The sequence below is a fragment of the Mastacembelus armatus genome, chromosome 4 (assembly GCF_900324485.2).
Source record: "Mastacembelus armatus chromosome 4, fMasArm1.2, whole genome shotgun sequence".
Taxonomy (NCBI): domain Eukaryota; kingdom Metazoa; phylum Chordata; class Actinopteri; order Synbranchiformes; family Mastacembelidae; genus Mastacembelus; species Mastacembelus armatus.
Genome location: NC_046636.1, coordinates 11,201,197 through 11,222,065, shown reverse-complemented (window position 1 = coordinate 11,222,065; position 20,869 = coordinate 11,201,197). Strand labels below are relative to the sequence as shown.

At 37.4% G+C, this 20,869-nt stretch overlaps 1 protein-coding gene across 3 annotated transcripts in view; it reads left to right on the top strand.

Annotated features, from left to right (window-relative positions):
- Positions 1 to 20,869, top strand: part of negr1 (neuronal growth regulator 1) — a 135,580-nt gene that overhangs the window by 57,873 nt on the left and 56,838 nt on the right. For all 3 annotated transcript variants that reach the window (XR_003296605.1, XM_026323567.1, XM_026323566.1), the window contains exon 3: positions 9,964 to 10,089. Coding sequence is in view for 2 of the 3 variants with exons in the window: in XM_026323567.1 (XP_026179352.1) it covers positions 9,964 to 10,089 (126 nt within the window). In the remaining variant the exon portion in view is untranslated. The remainder of the gene's footprint in view (positions 1 to 9,963; positions 10,090 to 20,869) is intronic.

The window sequence follows — 20,869 nt, the reverse complement described above, 5'->3', positions numbered from 1 at the left end:
CATGCTCTGATGATGATGGATCCTCAAGAACCCCAAACTAGGATATTTTAAAAAGAGACATCATAACTTTCAAGGGCACTTTGAGAAGTATGACAGTTAACAGTTTCTATCCCAAAAAGGCTTGCCCCAGCAGCAACTGAGGAGTCTCAATAAAACAGTACCTCCAAAAATGCAGATGCAGGCTTTATACATGTGTAATGGTGTATAAAACAGTGATTCAACATTTTGGCAGTGTCTTTTATTGTCTCTCGAATTGTCACACTGAATTGTGGTAGAGATTGATAATGTGAGCCTAACTACAGTGACACTGGCTTCAAAAGTCTTTAGTCTGTCTTGACTCTGTACATATCTTGAGTATGGAGCAAAGAGACAGGAAAGAGTAGATCTAAACACCCACTGAGCTGAATTGCTTTTCTGTGACTGGGTGCAGTGTGTCTCTGGTAGCTGCCAAATGCTCTCTCCCCATTAATCACGACCCGGGTTCTAAAGTTTGAACCTTGACCTTTAGCGCTGCATCAAGGCCCAGTGACAGATGGAGACAGAGCTTTGTGTCCTCACATCAGATCATCCATTTCACACACATACACAAACACTCTGCTCACACATAGATCACCCATAGCAACGGTCGTTTGGTCACTGGCTGATATTTCACTGTTGGAAAGCAGTAGGCCCTCTGACAGCATCAGTGTTTTGTTTTGACAAACTATGTGGAATAAGCCTTGTGCATGGCCCCACTTACAGTATCAAAAACATTTTGTAGCCACGCAGCTAATGGAAAAAACAGTGATCATCCTTGGCAGTGAAAGCAGAATGACCCATGCACAGGAATTTTGTTTATCATAAGCAAGATGCTGAGGCTGAAAGACACTGATTAGCATGAATAAATTAGAAACAATTTCAATAAGTGGGTTCAAGCTTATCTTTGAATTACATGCCCAGTGCAGCTCTCCCTCTGAAGATTAATAGCCTCTCACAAGGTATTTCGAAAAGTTCATTTTCATCAATTGATTTCCCTTAATTCATGAATTTCCCAGAAGTGCATGAAATTTGTAACAAGCTCTTCATAATCACGCTTTCTGCATCGTTAACCTCATTGGCAATTACTCATCATATGTATCTGTTGTGACATTTGCGGAAGCATGTTATTTTTGCACCATTAGGTCATGACAGGAATATTATCATAAACTAATGGTTAATTGCAAATTAAACAAAAATGGTTTTCTTAGTTTCCTTTAGATTTCTGCAAGGAGCAAAGCTTGTTTCCATGTTTAATAGTGAAACATTTTATTGTTTTTATTGTTTATCAGCCTGATCAATTTATAGTCAATATAATTACTTACAGACAATGAGTGTGACCAATACTTACACATGCAGCACGTGTAACATAGACTCCGTTTTATGACAGTATCACCTGTTCCGACAAATAAGCAAGAACATGGACACAGTGAAAAGTACGAGTCTGGTAACTAATGTATGTTGCAGGTACATTTTAGACGCTCAAGGTAGACCTGTCCAGTGTTTTCTTTTTCTCCGAGGCTATCATCACCTCACCAGAACATTATTGTTACCACAGTATTGGGGTCATTTCTGTTTCAGTCAGAGGCAGAAATGCTGCCTTGAAGCAGAAAAAGTGGGCCACTGAAATGAATTGAGAGAAGAATATAACTTCAGGGTTACATCTGAAGTAATGGGCATAGATTTTACTGTAGGAATTTATGCCAGGTGCATTTACAGTGATACAGTGAGATGCAGGCACTTATTGAGAAATACTAACAGAAATATTTACTAGGTTGCATCTACACAAAAAGAGGACTCCTGTGTTAAAGACATCAATTTGCATTTAAATTACAATATATGGCATACATTTTTATCTCAAAAACACCAATGTCTGATCTGTTGCACTAGAAGATTATGCAGCTGCTGACATAAAGTATGCCATCATACTGTACTGTTCCCACACTACTGCACACCATCGTTAGAACCTCAGGCGAATTTCAGCAGTATATTAATAGAGGAACTCACTGAATTCATAATATCTAATGATACCATTACAAAGTAAAGTTCATTAGCTAATGTGTAGTTGCTGGGAATCTATTTGTGTCTTTATACTTTTGATGGTACTTCTCAAATTCATATATTCTTTATTAACCTACCAAACATCTTAGCCACAAGGAGATCTTAGAAGATGAAGAGATGCCAAAAACAGACACGCAATAAGGGCTGATGAGGTTTTATGTCTTGGCCTGGCTATTTCAGCACTTAGTCCAACTCTTCTGTTGCTGCTGGGCTCAAATAAATGGAAAGAAAAGAAAACATAGCTTTTACCCCCCCCAACATTTTTATTGCTTTTTATTATTGGCGTATGGTTGTGTGTGTTTTTCTGGTGAAAATGATTGAGATTGATATGTTTAATAACACTATGGGAGAGCAGCAGGTGATATTGGAGGTAAAGCTAGAATGACTTTCAAAGTTTATGGGCTGGGAGTCAAGTGCTGTATGTATGTTATTTGTTTCAAAGCGCACACTGCAGGCACATGTGCATGCACACAGAAACACACACCATGCAGTCAGTGTCCCTGGAACACATTTTATATCCAATAAATCAGCCTTCTTCCTCTACCATCACACATAAGTTTGAAGATTTTGTACAGTACATTAAAAGTGAACTTATTTAGCCTGAGGGCCATGAAATAATGGTGTGACAAGCAAAGACAGCTATCGTTAAATCAAAAAAATGGATAAATTGGATGACCAAGGATTTTCTAGCCACTGAGGTTAAATGTTTTTGTCACCAGCAGTAAAAAAAACTTGAATGACAGATTTTTCTTTCAATTCAGATGAACTTTTTACAAAGTTAAGCACAAAAAATTATCTATGCCTGCTATATGACACTGCAAATGGAGCTAATCCCTTTGAGTAATATAATCTGTCACTGTTTATGTTTAGTTTTTGTGTCTGACACCTAATTAACGGATTGGAAGTTGGTTCTTTTTTGCTGCCTGGAGTCAGGAAAGGGAATTGAAAACCTTCAGGGATAGCTTTGTGGGAACTGTCTCATTACTGAAGTGTATATTATGTCCTAGAAATGCAGGTATATTTTACAGGTATATTATAATCCATCTGTATCAATGTCATCACTAACAACCTTCGGTTTTGGGAAGCTTTGGAGAGGTAATTTTAGAATTACAAGTACCCATGTAAAGATCTCCTAACGATTTCTTCACCGAAAGCTGAAAGTAAAACTCAAATTTGCCCCTAATTCAATTTCCAAGTGCTGCCTGTCTTTGATTAAAGATGATCTGTCCTTAGATCAGTAAGCATCTGTGTTTTAATAAGACCAGTACATCGTAGTGTTTGGGCAGGAAATACGCTTGAGGCAAGTACTACACCTTTGTTCATTTCTGCGGTGCAATGATGACAAATGAAGGAGTTGAATTACAGAAAATGAAGGAATTTCTTACTTTTTCTATCTCCCTCCCTCCCTTCCTCTCAGCTCTGCGTGACATCTCTACCTCCCCAGCACCTATACAGCTGTCCATTATAACAAGTGGCCAGTCTTCCCCTCTATGCTCTAATTGGAAAGCTGGATGGCAGTAGGTTTAGCCAGTAATGGGGTTCTGCAATTTGGTAGCAGAAGTCATTCTGTAGAAGCCTGTCAGATTTCATAGAAGAGCCCAGTTGTGTGCATGAGTTCCAGAAGAAAACCCCTGCATTTTAATAGTGCAGCTGTAAGCATTTCCGTAATTCAAGGTGGCGTCATTAGAGTCTTATTTATTCACCCGAAGCGTCTGCCAGAAGGGAGATGACGCCGCCCAGATCAGCTGTGGCAGCTCACTCTCAGTACCTCCTGCAGGGCTGGAGAAGGGGAAATTAGAGAGGAATGGGCAAACATGACAATCATGGCATCGTTAATGAATTAGCACGCAAAGAAAACAACAAGCTGTGTGCGTAGGTATGGAGGGAAGGGTTATGGTCTTCTGTTACTGAAGGGGGAAAACAGTCACGACCGTCACTGATGTGTCAAGAGGTGTAAAAGGGAAAGTATAGAGCAGTCAGAGAGAAGCACCCTAGAAAAACATTATAGTAATGGACTTTTCAGGCTTTCAAGGTAATGTGGTAACCAAGAATTTTGTAGTGGAGGATTCCAACAACAACATTGCAGAAAACCTTTTCGCAAGAATGAATATCCATATGAATAATTTGCATTTTATATGTGACCACAGTGTTTTTTGAAAATGCTCTACCCAAGTAGTTGCTTTTCTCTGCTCTAAGTCCATACAGCACCTTAACGCATTTGCTATAACGACTATCAATAGCTAAAAAAATTAGTTGCCTAAACTGGAAAATATTGAACTATGTGTATATGGCATACTGATGGGTCCAGGATTTCCCAGGCTACGGAGAATTTCATTACATCAATACTGTTAGATCTTTTTTTAGCTTTTGAATATATTGATCTTCATTGCATCATAGAGTTTCAGACCCAGCATCAGTGCTTGACTGAGTGTCAGTGTTACAGGAAAAATCATTGTACCTGTCAAAGAAAAATGAAAATGTACATATGAGTCACACACTTCTCAGGATAGACTTAGTCAAAGAATTTCCTAAGTTGCTTTTTGAAGTGTGGGACTAACGTTCTTTTAACGGTCTTAAACCACCCACTTCACATATACTGTCTGCCACATCCATGGTATCAATTAAACTAAGAGAGAAACGCTGGCATCACTGACGCTGCCTTTAGATACAGTTTAATTTTCATCGAATCCAGGTGGATTTTTCTATTACAGAAGGAAATTAAAGACAAAATGTTGAATTCGATGTGCAAATGATTTACATTTATGCACAGAGTCTGCATCATAGCAGTGTGAAATAGCTTCAGCGCTTTCAGGTACGATAATGGTAAAGCAATCTTTGCCAACATTCACTGCTATTATCCTTGCTATAAGGTTAAGATTGTACCATTTCTGCTGTGTTGACAGAACATTACAATGCTATTCACACTGCCACTCACTTATTGAAAGCCAAGTGGGTCGTGATTTGTCTTATTTTGTCCACCTTTCAGTGTTTTATACCTATTTCAACATAATTTGATGTCATAGCAGGTGTTAAAGGCATTAATAAAAGCACTTTGCATTTGTGAATGGTGCTTCATGTGCCTACACATGTTTGCAAGCACTGGGACCCATGTTCTGAATAGCCATTTATTCTTTCGTGGATATGAACACCATGATGACCAACCACCTGTCCGCATGTGCTTACCTCTGTGAAACTGGTGTAATGTAATTAAATAAAGTCACTCCCATCTTCTTGCATAAAAGATAACAAATATATACAAATACATATACATTTTCTGATTTGACTGGCATAAGTAAGACTCAGACTTGTGGGTTTGTCACTGTACAGGATGCCGTTTATATAAAAAGCAAGGAATTAATAGCTGTAGCACAGGTCCCAGCATGCCCTGTGCTGGCACATGTGCACAGGCGTATGGAGCTGTGCCCGCTGATGTATTAAACTAAATACATACATACTGAACAGTGGAGAAAATGACATAAATCATAACCCATTTGGTTTTAAGTAGACACATACACAAATAATTACTTTTCTAATCAACATGTATATTACCAACTATTATAATTAATTCAGAAATTACCCTGTAAGCAGGTGCCACCACGCAAAAAAGTAACACTTGCAGGAATTTAATAACTTGATTTTCTCATCAGTGGATTTGGAATTTCAAATAGATTTCAGTCTTTGGTTGCCAAATGGAAATCCCCTTCAGCCTTCAATATCAAGTGTCCATCCTATAGCCCCTCAGCAACAAAGCTTTCAGTGTCTCCACACTGTAACCTAGCAACGAGGCTCCCACTTATGTAAGATTTTGTCTAAGATGCTTTATTTATTTTAACTTAGTAACAACAGATGGCAGAATCATATTTTGTTTATTCATTATATTTGTCCAAAGTCATTCTATCAGTTTGTCATTATTCCTTGCACAATATATATTCTTGCTTTTCAAGGATACACATGAATTTTCATCATAATTGACAGTTACATTGTGAAGTTACTGTCTTGTCTGGACTATAAATCTTTTTTTTAGCACTCTGGCTTTTTGTGCGACTTATACAGTGAAACAACTTATATGTGTTAATTTACTGTCATTCTGTCGATTAGTCCTTAGCATTAAATTACATTCTTGGCACTCTTGACGCAACTGAATATAATACCGTACCGCCGAAAAAGTAAAAACATTTATCTAGAGGTTGACTCATGGCAACTGGACTTCTAGTTTTTAAGTCAAAATGTTTCACTACTCATCCGAGTAACTTGTTGTTGTTATGCCTGGCCTTCGTTCTTCATAGGCTACTTTACACTATAATTGGTAACATTTTAAATGCGACTTATACACCAAAGCGACTTATATGTGTTTTTTTCTGTTCATATTATGACTAATATTCCAGTGTGACTTATAGTCCAGAAAATATGGTAATATTCAGGTACAGCTGTTGTCTAACTGTTTTTTTTTAAGCTAAAACAGTTTTAATTAGTCTTTATTTGCAGTAATTTTCAATGGTTGCTAGGAATTTACCTGCTAGGGTAACATTCAACACAAAGAACAGAAATAAACAAACAAAAGAAAATTAACATAAAGTTCTATAAATTAAAAGATAAGCCAAAACCAAACTTAAAGTACTAAAGGGTTACAATTCATTTACCTTAAAATGGTAAAATACAACAGATCTTACAAATACTGAAAGAAAACTATACTCTGACAATATAAATATTCTTTAAAATGTCAAGGTTTATGTAGCATAACTCACATTGCCTCAGGTAGTGAGATAGTGTGTAAGTTGTGTCTGAAGGTGATAAAAGTTTGTGCCATTTTATTTTAAGTTTGAATGTTTTGTATTAATCTTTTATTCTGTTTATTTCACTCACTCGTTATACTCAGCTAGAGCGAGCAGTGTTCAACAGTAAAACAATTGAGCTACAGTAGCCCTCAACTGAAAAACGAAGGACTCTTCATTGGAACCTTTGAAAACCTCTTCGTCCCTGCCAAGGAGAGATAAGATCGGTAGACAATCCCAAGATTTTCAATTTTGTGCTATCAGACACTGAGGAGATGTGTCAACACTGGGGTCCTACAGCAAGTAAACACAGGACTCTGACAAGCAATAACCTCAATTCAACATCGCCTTTGGTCCTCTCCCACTGAAGGTCTGCCACTTTCATCTCATTTAGATCCAGATCTGTTGATCAAAAATGCTGCCTATCCCCCTACAAAATAGAAAACTCCAGTGCTGAGAATGTTTTCTTTGGTATTCCCTCATATCAATGTGGATTGTGCCAGTCCCTGGCTGGTTCAGTACATGTCGGATTGGTACCATTTCTGAATCAAAGGAGATTTTTTCAAGACCCACAGAAGCTGCAGTTATATGAGTATGCATTTAATGTTGCATTATCCTGTATTTGATAGGATACATCTACACTATATCGCTTATAATATGCAATAAGTTCTCACAAGTGCATTCCAGTTATAACACAATGTTTATGACCTTAATGTTGATGATCGATTCAGAGTTTTTATAGTAGTGCATTTTATAGTGTCCAGACCACATATGTTTAATTTACTTGTACAGTGCAGTAAACATTGTTTCCTATGTACTTTGTTTTGCTTGATTTACAGTATTTGAGGAAGGAAGACAAGCAAGAATTTGGATCTAATTATGTTATTTTGATACATTATGTTCTTAGTAACACTTTCTGTATTGTAGTCAAAATTAAGTGAAAAAGAGCAAGTGTGACTTCAAAAGAGGTTTGGGTGGGTTTAAAGAGAAACTTCTGAAATTGTCAAATCAACTTTTCCTTTGTTATTTGTTAGCAGGCATCAGGAGGGATCAGAGGGTGGAATAGGTGGAAGACTCAGACAACTGAGAAGCCATTACTGTGTAACACAGTCCACTGCAGAAAAGCTCCCTCAGAGATTTAAATCTTCCCGATTAAAATTGTGTCTTATAAGCCTGTATGTGTGTGTGTGCACAAGGGCCTACATGTGTGCTTATTTGAATGTTTAACTGCCTTTGTGGGTGGCTGCATGTGTGTCTGTGTGTGTTTTGAGCAGCCTAAATACCAAAGCTTTTAACATCAAAGCTCCAAGAGGATTTAAATGGCCAGAAACTTGCCAATTACGACTGTAAGTGATGTCCAGCGGGGACTGTTGATGAGCTGCCCTCAATAAAAAAGAACCTCACTTTTCTTCTATATAAAAAAATGTTTTGGGGGACTTTTTTAAGACTACCTTTATTTAACTAGGTAAATCCAATTGAGGTTACCAACCTATTTTTCAAGGAAGACTTGGCCAAGACAGCATGTCTTACTTGGATTTATGATGCGCAGCCTCCAAACCACCTAAAATGTAGTCTGGCTCCTGACATATGAATCACTGCCCACATTTCAATTTTTGTTACATGTCTTCTAAAGGTCTGGTTTTGTTCTTGTGAATAGCTATTTGAGAAACAACTAAGCCGACTGATGCCTTTGTGGGTGGGACTAACCGACTCTGCCAAGCTCTGTCAGGAAATATTAAACATAGTTACAGTCAACAGCTTAATCACTGCTCATAATAAATTTAACTAACTGGAAAAAAAAACAAATTAAATATATTTATGACTTCATTGTTTTAAAACGACATTGGTTTATCATGCACAGCAGACACAGACTTAGCTCTTACGTCAACAGTGTTATTGTATAAGAGCTAATTTATAAATATTTTGATTTTGTTGTGGATGAACATCCCACTTTTGAGGAGGGTATTAATTATTCAGTTAATTCATCAGCTTAAGAACAACTACAATGTAGAGCCTTGTGTGAAGCAGAATTTAGCCAAAAATCCATGTACTGTTATGTTCAGTTTCATTACCATTGCTCATATAACCTGGCAGGTTTACTGGTCTCCCTAAAAAAAGAGTTTATCATTTAGGTAACAGTGAAGATGAAGTCCATTTCATGTTTTATTGCTCATTATACAATGATTTAAGGGTGATGTTTTCTAGTAAAATGTCCTTTTCTGATGAGTTCTTCTGGGTGAATGATTATAAGAAATTTGAGCTGTGTTTTAGGAAATCTTTTGCATGGCTGGTTTTATGTGGGACAGAAGTGACTGATGTAATGTAAGCTGTTTGTCAGCTTTATTCCTGAAAAATGTTTCAACACAGCAGGTCCATGGGGAACAGAGATTTTTGTATGTGCATGACACAATAAACTATAAGTGACTGACCATTCAATGCAGCCTGGTTATCTTGACAGGCTAATGTTTACTTGTAAGAAAACAAGGCTTATTATGAGTTCAGGCTGAGCAGGAAGGCTGAATCCAGTCAGAGGTCAAAAACATGTAATCAGTCCAAGCTCAGCAATAAGCCCAAAGGAGAAATACAAAAAAGTCTAAGTCAAAAATCCAAGATGTGTCCTAAATAGCTATCCAAACACCAGAGAAGCACAAGGAACAGTATGAAAAATTGCTGAAACACTAAGGTGCAAAGGCTCAATAGACAACCTGGCAAATAGCAAAGGAAAACTGGCTGGTATAAGTAATTGGGTGCTAATGAGGGAAGCAAAAACGTGCGAGCAGGTGAGCAGAGTCAGGTGACAGGAAAGGGGGGCAAGGGAAGTAAGTGAAAGATATCTAGAGACCCGATGAGAAACTGACAGTTTATAGGTTTAACAAAGGAAATAACAACAGCCAAAACACAGAGAAAAGACCGGAACTTTGACACACTCTGACTGTATCTAAAGTGATGGGTTAATTGAGTAGCGCATATATTTTCAAACTCAAAACTACAACACACAGTCCGGTATCTGGCTCTATATGTATAATGTAATATTATATATAGATTATCCTGGTGGATGTTGCAGATTTGAAATGCTAACCTTGTTTCTGTATATTTCTTTAATTCTTGTTTCTAGTTCCTCCCAAGATATATGACATTTCCTCTGACATCACAGTAAATGAGGGCAGCAATGTGTCGCTCATCTGTACAGCCAGTGGGAAACCTGAGCCAACCATTTCCTGGAGACACATAACCCCATTAGGTGAGTTCACTTCACCTCTCACAGACCTATGCTAATGAATGGGTGGATGGATAAATGGATGAATGAACGAATGGAAGGATGAATAGGGAGAGGAAATGAGGAAGCATTGATGGGACCATTAGGTGATAGAAAAAGAAGAAAAGAGGTTGTATGGAGAAGGAGAGGGATAATAAGTGAACACACAGTACAGTACAATATTGCGGATACCTGACTACAACTGGCTAGTTACGCAGCTACCCTGTGTCTGGTAAATTTTATGATCTTTTTTTTTTTTTACTCTATCTGCTGAAATCTCAGTGTTTTATTATTACACTAGAGTTTTACATTTTTACAGCAGTGTTGCTACTGTCAGCCTGTCAATTGTCAGTTCCACACCACATTCGTGGCCAGAAAAATACACAAGAACACAAATGAAAGACCATTACTACCCACAGCTTGTTTATGGGCTCCAGTCCTATAGATGCAGGCTCATTTATAAGCCCCTATCGCACCCACCTGTCTCCTTTATGCCTCCTATCTCCAAGCCATCCAGCTGTGAGAGCTGTCTCTGCTTGAGTGAAAAGATCAGTAAACGGTTTATCTTTTGAACAAAATTTGTAATAACAAAACTAAGTCCATGCTAAAAAATAATCAAATGTGAAGTCTGTGGAACTCCCAACTTTAAAATCAGCAGACAATCTACAGAACACAGCCTGGTTATACTGACTGATATTTTCTAGAAAGCTACATTAACCATGTTAAGATACATTAATCATGTTAAGATATTTGATCTAAGGTTAACAATATATACAAAACAATGCTTTCTTCTTCTGTAGTCTTATCCACCTCTGTGACTTTTCTAATTCTTTAGATCTCTATTAATATATCTATGAGTTATTAGAATAACTTTCAAGTATTAATATTAAAAAATTAAACATATTCCTGAAATGTTACTACTTCTCACTTCTTTGCTTCTACACTTTAAAAATTAGACTTTCAAAACTTTTAAAAGATACTCCAAGCCATGGATTTTGTTATTTGCTTATAAAACAGTAGTCACATTGTAACAATCAATATAACATGATGTTGAGTACTGAGGATTTCTCATTACTTCAGGTAGACCTCCCCTTTGCTTTGGCAGCTTGTAAACTAAATCATTAAGGTGCCTTAACGATGAATATCTTTATTATTGTCATTATAATTTATTTAGGTAGCAGCTAGTCTGGGCACACATACACCATTAAGTGCTTTGAATTCTGAATGCTCCCTTTGAAAACTCATTCCAAAGCATTTAACTGGTATTGCAAAGCCACCACCTAGCCAATTCTAGGCCTCCTTCATTTTCATATTAATGGATTAGAGCATGCTGTGCTTATCTGATAGCTCAGAGGATGACTGCATTTATCTTATGGCTGTCAAATCCTCCACTCTGGTGTGCTTGCCCTGATTGTGTTAGGGGAGTTTTCAGAAGATGATCAAAAGCTCCATCCTCAGAGTCCGAGTGGCAGTCACTCATTCTACTTTGAAGTGCCCACACTTTGAAGTATGCCAGGGAGTAAATGATATGCTGGTCAAATGAAAGGACCTGGGACTAAGTATAATCACAGACTGTCTCCCTGCACATCAGAAAAGAAGCCATTTGCCACTGGATCTTTTAGCAGGTTATTGTAGTGAGGGTGATTTGTCCAAAGAACATGGCATAACTGAAGAGCTGTAATAGGATGTAATTCCATTAGATCTGTTGGATATGCAGAGTAATCTGTTCCAGCGAGTGCAAAGGCAACCTGATTATGCAATCACAGCATATGGAAACATGGAAATTTATCACAGGTGTGAATAACCCCTTCAAATAGAAGCTGACATTCAACAAACTATTGTTGGACAAAACATAAGACTACTATCCATCCTTCCATTTTCTATACCCACTTATTCCTTAACCAGGGTCACAGGGATCTGCTGGAGCCTATCCCATCTCTCTTTTGGGTGGAAGGCAGGGGTACATCCTGGACATATTATCATAGTTAGGATGTTTATAAAATCTAACTCCTAAGATTGATAGGGGTTTTTGGAAAGATTCATTATCTTTGATATATCAGTGTTTTAAAAGTTATTGTCACAATGTCATGTTTTCTTTGGAAAGTGGTGTTTGTAACCAATCTAAATATTCGCAAAATGTTATACTTTTCTGGTTTTATACCATACATGCCTTAAAGAAATATGCTGCAAATAATAATTCTGCAATATAATTCTGCAATTCGAACACAACAGAAATTCTCGAGGGTTACAAAACACTGATAACCAGTCATCAGATCGAATCTTGTTAAAATGGCAAATGTGCTTTGTCTGTTTGTGATATTTTTATTCTAGACGTTAAGTTGTGAATATACTCTGTTTGTGTTTTCATTATATGCATGCATTTTCTTATGTTGAAGTTTAATTTTGAACACAATCTGTAAGAAAAACTGCTGTATTAAAAATAGCAATTTTTGTGTGGGTTTTGTATCATAAACCATATTGAAACATGACCCGATTAACACTCCAAGCAGAGTTTTTTCCAATTTGTATTTGGTAGGCATAATAATTTTCATTGATGAGGCCAAGCAGGTAGCTGCAAAGTGACAAACATGTCTACATGACTTATATTATTTGCTAGCCTCACTCTCTTCAACACTCAGCCATTTTGGCTTAGGGCTGAAGATTTTTCGCACTGTAGATAGCACTGTACAGCAGCAGTCCGTGAAGTTTGACAGAATGATAAATTGCCCTAACTGATTGTCAAGTTTCTATTCCCACTCTGTTTTGTGTTTGGTTTTTTTCCTTCTCTTTTCCTCCTGCCAACCAGCAAACTGCCAGCTAATAATAAACTTTGCGCATCCAGTGAAGTGTGGCTATGAGCTATTTATTGAGATAATTATTTTGCTCAATATGTGTGCATATGAAGTCAATGCATATTCTTCAATTAGAGAAATGCAAACTGAAGTACTTGTAATACATGGATAATCTTTGTTGACATCGTGCCAAGAAAGGGAATGGCAGTAGCATACGTCTTGAGCTTAATGTGCTTAAAGAGTCACTGCTGTCTTGTGTAACAGTTTAATTAACCATGTAAAAAATTTTGCTTGACAGTGAAGGCCTCAGGAGTTTGGGGTGATTGTAGCAGGATAAGGTTGCTTATGATTGAAAAGCTTACTTGAGTCCTCTTATCAGCCAGTGAAATCTGGCTGTGCAAAGTTATTGTTTCATGCTCTCCCTTCCCTTATCAACCGTTGCTGATGTTCCCTTGAGCAAGGATTCTACCTCTGATTCTTCCAGTCAGTTCAAAACAATTCAAGAGAAGCTGCCTAGTTTGTGTGCATCAAGGCAATCATTTTTGATACTGCAGCTCCTTCCCCAGGCTTTTCATGCCAATAAAACATTTTCTGAATCAACTTGTATGGTTAAACAAAAACTAAATTTAAATGAGAGATGCTAATATATATATACATTGAAGTACATTTGTAATACCCCCAGAAGCCACTTTTTAATTCTTATTTAGCACTTAACATCCCTACTTATTCTGCTAATAGTTATGATGACATGTTGCATAGCTGACACCATACCATTGCCTATGCATGAAGCACTGTGCTATGGTTCCTCATCACCTTTCCTGGGGTCATAGAGAGGGGGATGAAATATCCTTTAACATAGTCTCTTTCACTCTGGTTTGGTTAGGTGGATGTGGGCAAAATTGCTTTGCTAATGCTTTGATAAGCTTTTCTTATTGAGGTTTGAATCCATGGGATGGGAATTGTGACCTTTAAATAGGCTGACTAGAATACACATTTGATTGTTTCCTGTGATAGCACAGAGCTCATACATATTTTCCCTCTTTTCACACAGCTATTTTACATTTACCAACTACATACTGTACTGTGTATGTTTTCTTTTGCCTTTTGCCTTTAAGTGCATGAGACATGTCCTCACCAAAACACACCCAGAGGAAACCGACAGGAGCATTCTCTGGCAACTCATTACAGCATGTGTACTGCAGCTTACGTATATAGCTGAGTCCAACAGAACCTGCTTGGTCCTCAACTAAGTGGCGATAGCAATGCATACCTGCACTAGCTCAGTTTGTTTCTGTGTGAAAGGTGCTATGAATTATTCAAACTGGACTTCATATCAGTGTTTCATACTTTGAGTTGTGCCTGCTGTGTTGCGCTAGAATCTGGCAGCTGTTTAGGAGATGTGAAGCAAGTTTTTGGTGGTCTCTTCACTATGAATCTCTCATTCAGCACGGGGTTCCTTTTCTCATAGTCTGTAATGAACTGATTCGCAGTTTAGTGGCTGACACTTGAGCGTGCTTTAAACACAATGGGAGGTGAAAGATAAAGAGTTAGGCTAGGCATTTAAAATTTCAGATATCAACAGCAGGAGCCGTGTCTAACACTTCCCTATTCAGCTGTTGAACTGAGTATTGCTAAGTAAAGAGGTGCTCAATGGGCATATGCTTTATTGGACTGTCTGTAACATGATGAATAGCAGACCTTTTTTAACTCAAATGTGATATTGAGTTACTGCCATGGTACACATATTTAATGGCAGTTGGCAGCCATAGATGATTCCTTTCCAGGCAGCCTTTCTTTCCCCAGTGTCTTTTAGAGGAGTTCCTAAATTAAAATGATGAAGATTTTCAAGAATTTACGGGTCACTACTAAGTTTTTATTGATATTATTTTTCAAAATTGATTAATCTGTTGAGTATTTTCTCAAATGATAGGTAAGTCATTTCTATATAAAATGTCAGATTTGGCTGACTAGTCCACAGTGCAAGTATATTCAGTTTACAATTATAGAGGATTATTCGGGATAATCAATTATAAGAATAGATGTAATACTGTAGATTAATCAAGTAACCAAATATTTGTTGCAACAGTACAGGATTTTTTTTACTTTGGGCAATCAGACCACTTTTGTATCTGGAGTGAAAAAGACAGCAGTCTGACGTATTTATATATATACATGTTCATATTTAACTTTTCTAAGTACTAACAAAAATGTCCACAAAATACTTCCTTCCCATTTTGTGCAAAAGTGGGTGGTAAAATTTAGTTATTGTATTTGTGATATTGTTCTAAAATGTTCTACATCATTATAATACTTCCTTCATAGCTATGATTCTGAATGCATTCAGTAAGTAAAATACAATTACTATAATATCTGTTTTATGTTCTTGTAGTCACCTACATATTTCAGTGTATTCGTATGTTGGCTCAACAAGCTCAACAGATTGATTCAATTCCGTGCACTGTGGTGGCCAAGACACTTAATTAAACACTGCGCACAGTTGAGCTGTGTTATTGAGTAAATTTTGTTCAGTTGTTACATAAAGTATGTTCCAGCATTATGGTAAAATAAATTTTTCATATTTCGATTTAAATCATCAGAGATAGACAACTTTAGTGTCTAGTGGTACCCATTTTATGTAGCACTTATTCATTACATCTTCAACTCCATATCTACCACTTCAGTGTTTGTAAATTAAACAATACAACTTTTAAGTTTACAAATGAAATCTCTCTTGTTGACATAATGGTTTAATTTTACTGGAATCAGTCAAACTGTTTTATACATAAATTCTAATACACGAAACAAAACAAACTTGTTAAGCTTGTGCTAAGTACTCTGTGCTGTTCGCAGTCCTGTCTTGACTAGTTTTCCAATCATACAGTCACATAGATCTCTGAAATTGTATTTGCCTCTCAACATGCATTGCTAAATATGTCAGCACAGAAAGTAATAGTGAGGTAATTCCATGGGTGGCAGAGGTGGCAACACATCCGATGAGACATAACTTAAGGTTCCTTTGGCTCAGTTCCATTTTCTGGATGTTAGTGGCTTGGGACTGACAGCCAGGGAGCAGGGTTGGGGTTATGTATCAAGTCAGGCTAACAGCCGGTGTTTTAGACAGGCCCTGCACACAGTCTGAATCTACCCCTGGCTCTGGCCTACACCTTGAGTTTGGGCCAGCAGCAGCGCACAATGAAGTAGCGTGGGTTGTTCTCCATTTTCAGGAGTTAAAAGGATAGATTGATGTAGAAAATGCTGCTCTATGCTATAATGGATTCTTTGCGATGCCTGCCCTATCTGTGTATTGCAGCCCTGAAGGAAGTGTACTCACAGCTTCCCTACACAAAGAGGGAAATTGCTTACTGCGGCGGCACTTAGCCAGCATTGGCACTGAATGCAAAATTAACCTTGCTGTGATTTTTTTAATTTGCTTGGAGTGACATCTCCCTCAGGTAAGAGAAGCCTCTGAGTTTCTCAAATATCTCTCAGCATGCACTCACACACAACTCATCTTAAGCCCCTTGGTAGTTTTACATTACACCAGCCATGGAGGTTTCCTTCCCTGAGACATGCATCTTTTATTTTTCATATTTTCCAAGATACATAATTTTATGTCTGTTTTTGTTTACTGTAATGTCAAAGTTGATCACTCAGGATATAATGTTCTTGAAAGTATACAGCAAAGATGGGGTTCTTGTTTAATGGCTTGTGTGACCTTTAAAAAGCCTCCTTCCTTCTGTAATCAATAGGAATACCATTTGCAGCCTGGGCAGGATGATGCAACGAGATCCTGCATGAAAAAAAATATTGGCTTTTATTTATCAAGAAAGACTGCAGCCTAATTTGATTTTTCAAATGGAAACGTGACAATTTTTTAAAGATATGTATTTATACATTTGTTCAAACATAAGCCCACATCTGCTGAGGAAAACACTCAATTACAAAGTAAATGGAATAGTATAAGACTTTACAAAAAACAGTACATCTTGTATTACTTTTTTTACACCTGATACTTTGTGTGTGTGTGTGTGTGTGTGCGTGTGTGTACAAAACATACCTACATATTTTAGGATCAACACAACAGTCCCTCTAGCTTCACATTTAGCAAACTAAATCTCTGTTTATTTGCCTTTATTCTGTTTTTTCTGTCTTTTTTAAATCTTTTTTAGTTTTTTATCCTATACAATATATCCAGTCTTCACTTCATATAGGAAGGACTGTTTTTGTGTTTTCTGGATGTCTTTATTCCAGCTTAGAAACAGTATTTGGCTGTGGTGCAAAAATTAATTTGGCAGCGAAAATACAAAAACTGTGAGTAAGCCATGTCTTTACAATGTTCTCTCCGATCGTAATCACAACTCAGTGGGAAGACAAGTCCTCTCTGTACCTGCCTACAATGTGCTCTGCTTGATTGATTTATGCTTCTTGCTGATGCCAGACATTGCAGAATGTAGCTAAAGATATTTTTCTGATTTTCTGCCTGCATGCACTTATACACAGACTTGCATGGTAACAGTTAATCATCTACCTCCTTAAATTTACTGCCTAACGTGTATGAACTGCTATTAGTAAAGATCATCTGATAATGCTAGTTGGTGTATTGTGAGCTTGATAGAATTGATGTAATGATGGTGATGATGTTATCACCCACACATTTCATTCATTTTGAATAATCTTAAGCCTTAACAAATGTTTGACCATTTTAACAGTGCCACTTCAAGATATGTTCATGCTGAATCACCAGTGTGGTGCTCTTTCACGTTCTCCACGTGTGTGAGCACTTGCAAACTGGAATATTTAGCTCTGTGATGTTAATTGGAAGCCTGCATGCCATGTGTGGGTATCACTGAAGGATACTGTTTAACATAGGAGTCATTATTGCTCACACCTGTTTTTTAGGATTGTGCCAGTTACAATGAGCCTCACATTTATATGAATGATAACATTAGCAATGGCTGCAAATTATTTAGAAATACCAGTTCTAAGGTCCTGGAATTGTGCACGCAGGCTTACAAGGATATAAATTTGATCAAACTTGTTAATTATACCTGTACTTCATCTGCTATGACAAGTCAAAAATTTCAGCCATGACATAAAGCTTATCAGTAATCCGTGCAGATGAACCTAGTATGTATGCTCCCATTGGGAATTTTTGATGAAAGAAAATGAAAAGTGTCTATTAACATTGTGTATTGTGCATAATTAAGTCATAGACAGCTAATTTACTCGCTGTTTCAATTGTATTTTATACTTAGAAATACATTGAAATGAATGAATGAATGGGGAACACATGCACAATATCAGTATATATTTAACCATTCTGTTCACTGATGTCGAGCTCTCTCTGGCAGTTATGTTCTGGCTGCCAATATTGAATCAAGTGCAGGGTTCACATTTTGAAACCAGTTACTGGAAGCACCAAAAAGATGCTGCTTTATACTGTACTATATGGTCAACCAAGCATATTGTAGGTAACATATTTTGCATGCAATTTTTTTCCATTAAAGCTACACTTGTTAGTAGCATTAATGAACTCACTGCAGTTTCCATGTATTGGTCCTTGAGCTTTACAGTTCCTGATGTTTCCTCACTTTGTAACAGTCATGCTATATATACGGCTTGTTGTTACCTGAAAATTAAAAAAAACATTTTAAAATGGAATGAAATGAAATAAAATTATTTTAGTTCATTACCACTATACGATGGAATGTGCCAAAAAAATGGATGAGCATTTCTATGGAAGCTGCAGATCTAGATTAAATGTTGCTTGACCTCTTATGTGGCCCCAAACAAAGGTATGAGGTCATGCTGTCACAAATCTTCAAAACAAGCACTACCACTCTCCAACTCAATCATAAACTGCACATGCAGTGACATCACCAGAACCACTGCAGAATGTGGGTACAATGCCGGCCATCCCATTAGCTAAAGTCCACTGGTATGGTTAAATATACTCAGGGGTAACAAGATAGCTCAAGCCCCCTGTAACTAAGATGAGTATCAGCATTATCATTGTTCACACACTTTCTTTCGTCACCTTACTATACTACTAATATTACTAGAAGAAAAAATATCAATAGCAATTCCTCCGGACTAAATTAGGAAACCCTGTGCAGCTTCTGTGTGGGTGTGAGACTTCAGGCAAGCTAACAGGGTCATCAGGTTGGCACCCTCTCTGCAATGGTGTTTTGTTGAGCTGGGTCCATGATGCAAAAAAGGGTCAACAGTGTGTCCTAGAATCACCACCCTTGTGACCACCCCAAACCAATCAGCTAGTCGTATTGTTAGCAAACAATAACTAGGCCATGGCAAACACTAACTAATTCACTTGTTACATTCTTCCCTAGCCACCAGACATTTCAATAACCTCATAAGACTAACACAATCTCATGTTAGCTTGTTTCTGCTATCACTAAACAATGATATCTCAAAACTAGTGGACCACAAGCCTGCCTCAAGCAACAAACACTTGCTACCAACCATGTCCTCATTATCTAATGAGTCACCTTCTGAACATACATTGCAGCTCTTCCTCTTTAAAGCTTACTGGCAGATGCTGACCAAAATTTATGGTGCATTAACGCTAATGACCAGATTGGAGTGTGGATCGCTGGATTTCCTAAAACACTATTTTCTGATATATGTTGCAGTTTACAGCTCGATCCTCTTTACTAGTTCTACACTTACCTATCCTTGCACCAGTTACATAGCTTTCCTCTTCTCCCTAGTCATTCACTGGAGCTGGCTGTCCTGTCCTATTTTCCACTGCTTGCTTTAGGCTCCTCCCTTTCATTGCATTCAATAAAAAATAAAAATAAAAATAATGACTTGAAGACAAACCCTCTACATCCAGCCTCCACTTGGCAGCCTTTAACTTTCCAGCCATGCTTCTCTGCTTCCATAACCGGTTTTGTATGTCTAAGCATTTTCATCTTGAAGGCCATTTCTACAAGGTCCTCCTAGGGAACTGTAAGTTTCACAAAATACTGATAGTATTTAGATCTCCAAAATGGCATCTTTCCACAGTATAAACAGCTTGAAACCACAGGGAAAACACTGTCTGGTTAGTGTTGTTGTACAACTGCAGATCAGGAGTGGCAGCATCAGACCACTGGCCTTGAAAACCAGAAAAAATAAAATCAGGCAGTATCAGGTGAAACAGATATGTCCAGTAGAGTGAAGTTGTGTTCTGCTGGCAAAGATAAGATTTCGAATTTGAGTTTTTGCCATTTAAAATAAAATGCAGAAATAGCCTGGTGCTAGTGTTTGTCTGAAGATTTAACTAAAAATGCTATTTAATTTATGTATCTTTACTCTTTTACATTAGAGGTGTTTTAGATAGGAGTTTTCAATCAACTGAAGAAGGACTTATGTGAAAATTAATATTAAATTGAAATGTAAAACTCCAGTTAAAAACTCAGGTAAACCACTGGATTTTTTAATTTGGAGAGGTGTATGAGGTCTTTACCTTTACACAACATGAGTCATACAGTGCAAAGTATATTTCATATATAGTACAATTTTTATTTAATGTTTATTGATCAGCTGAATGCTTGAACATGACCTGTATAACCAACTGATTAATTGTGTTTCCTAGGCTGTGACACCAAGTTCTGCTTCTGCTTTTCTGCATTTGCACTAGTTGTGTGGTAAATGGTATTGGAAGCGCCAAGCACACTTAGTGTCATGGGTCAGTACTTTTGATTTCATGCCCCTGGTAAAAGACACACAGTGAATTTCCACATACTCAGTGTCATTATTCCCTATTAGAGTGAAATACAATGAAGCTGTGCATTAAGAGTACTGTATAGGTCAACAGTGTAGTGCAACTATCCCATTTCTATCCTTGGATCCTATCCCACCTTGGTGGGTGGGATAGGATCCACATAAGGCACTAAGACATTAAGTTCTATGAAAGTCTGCACTTCTATTATAATCCATAAATAGGTAAATAAAATGTTGTTATAAAGCAT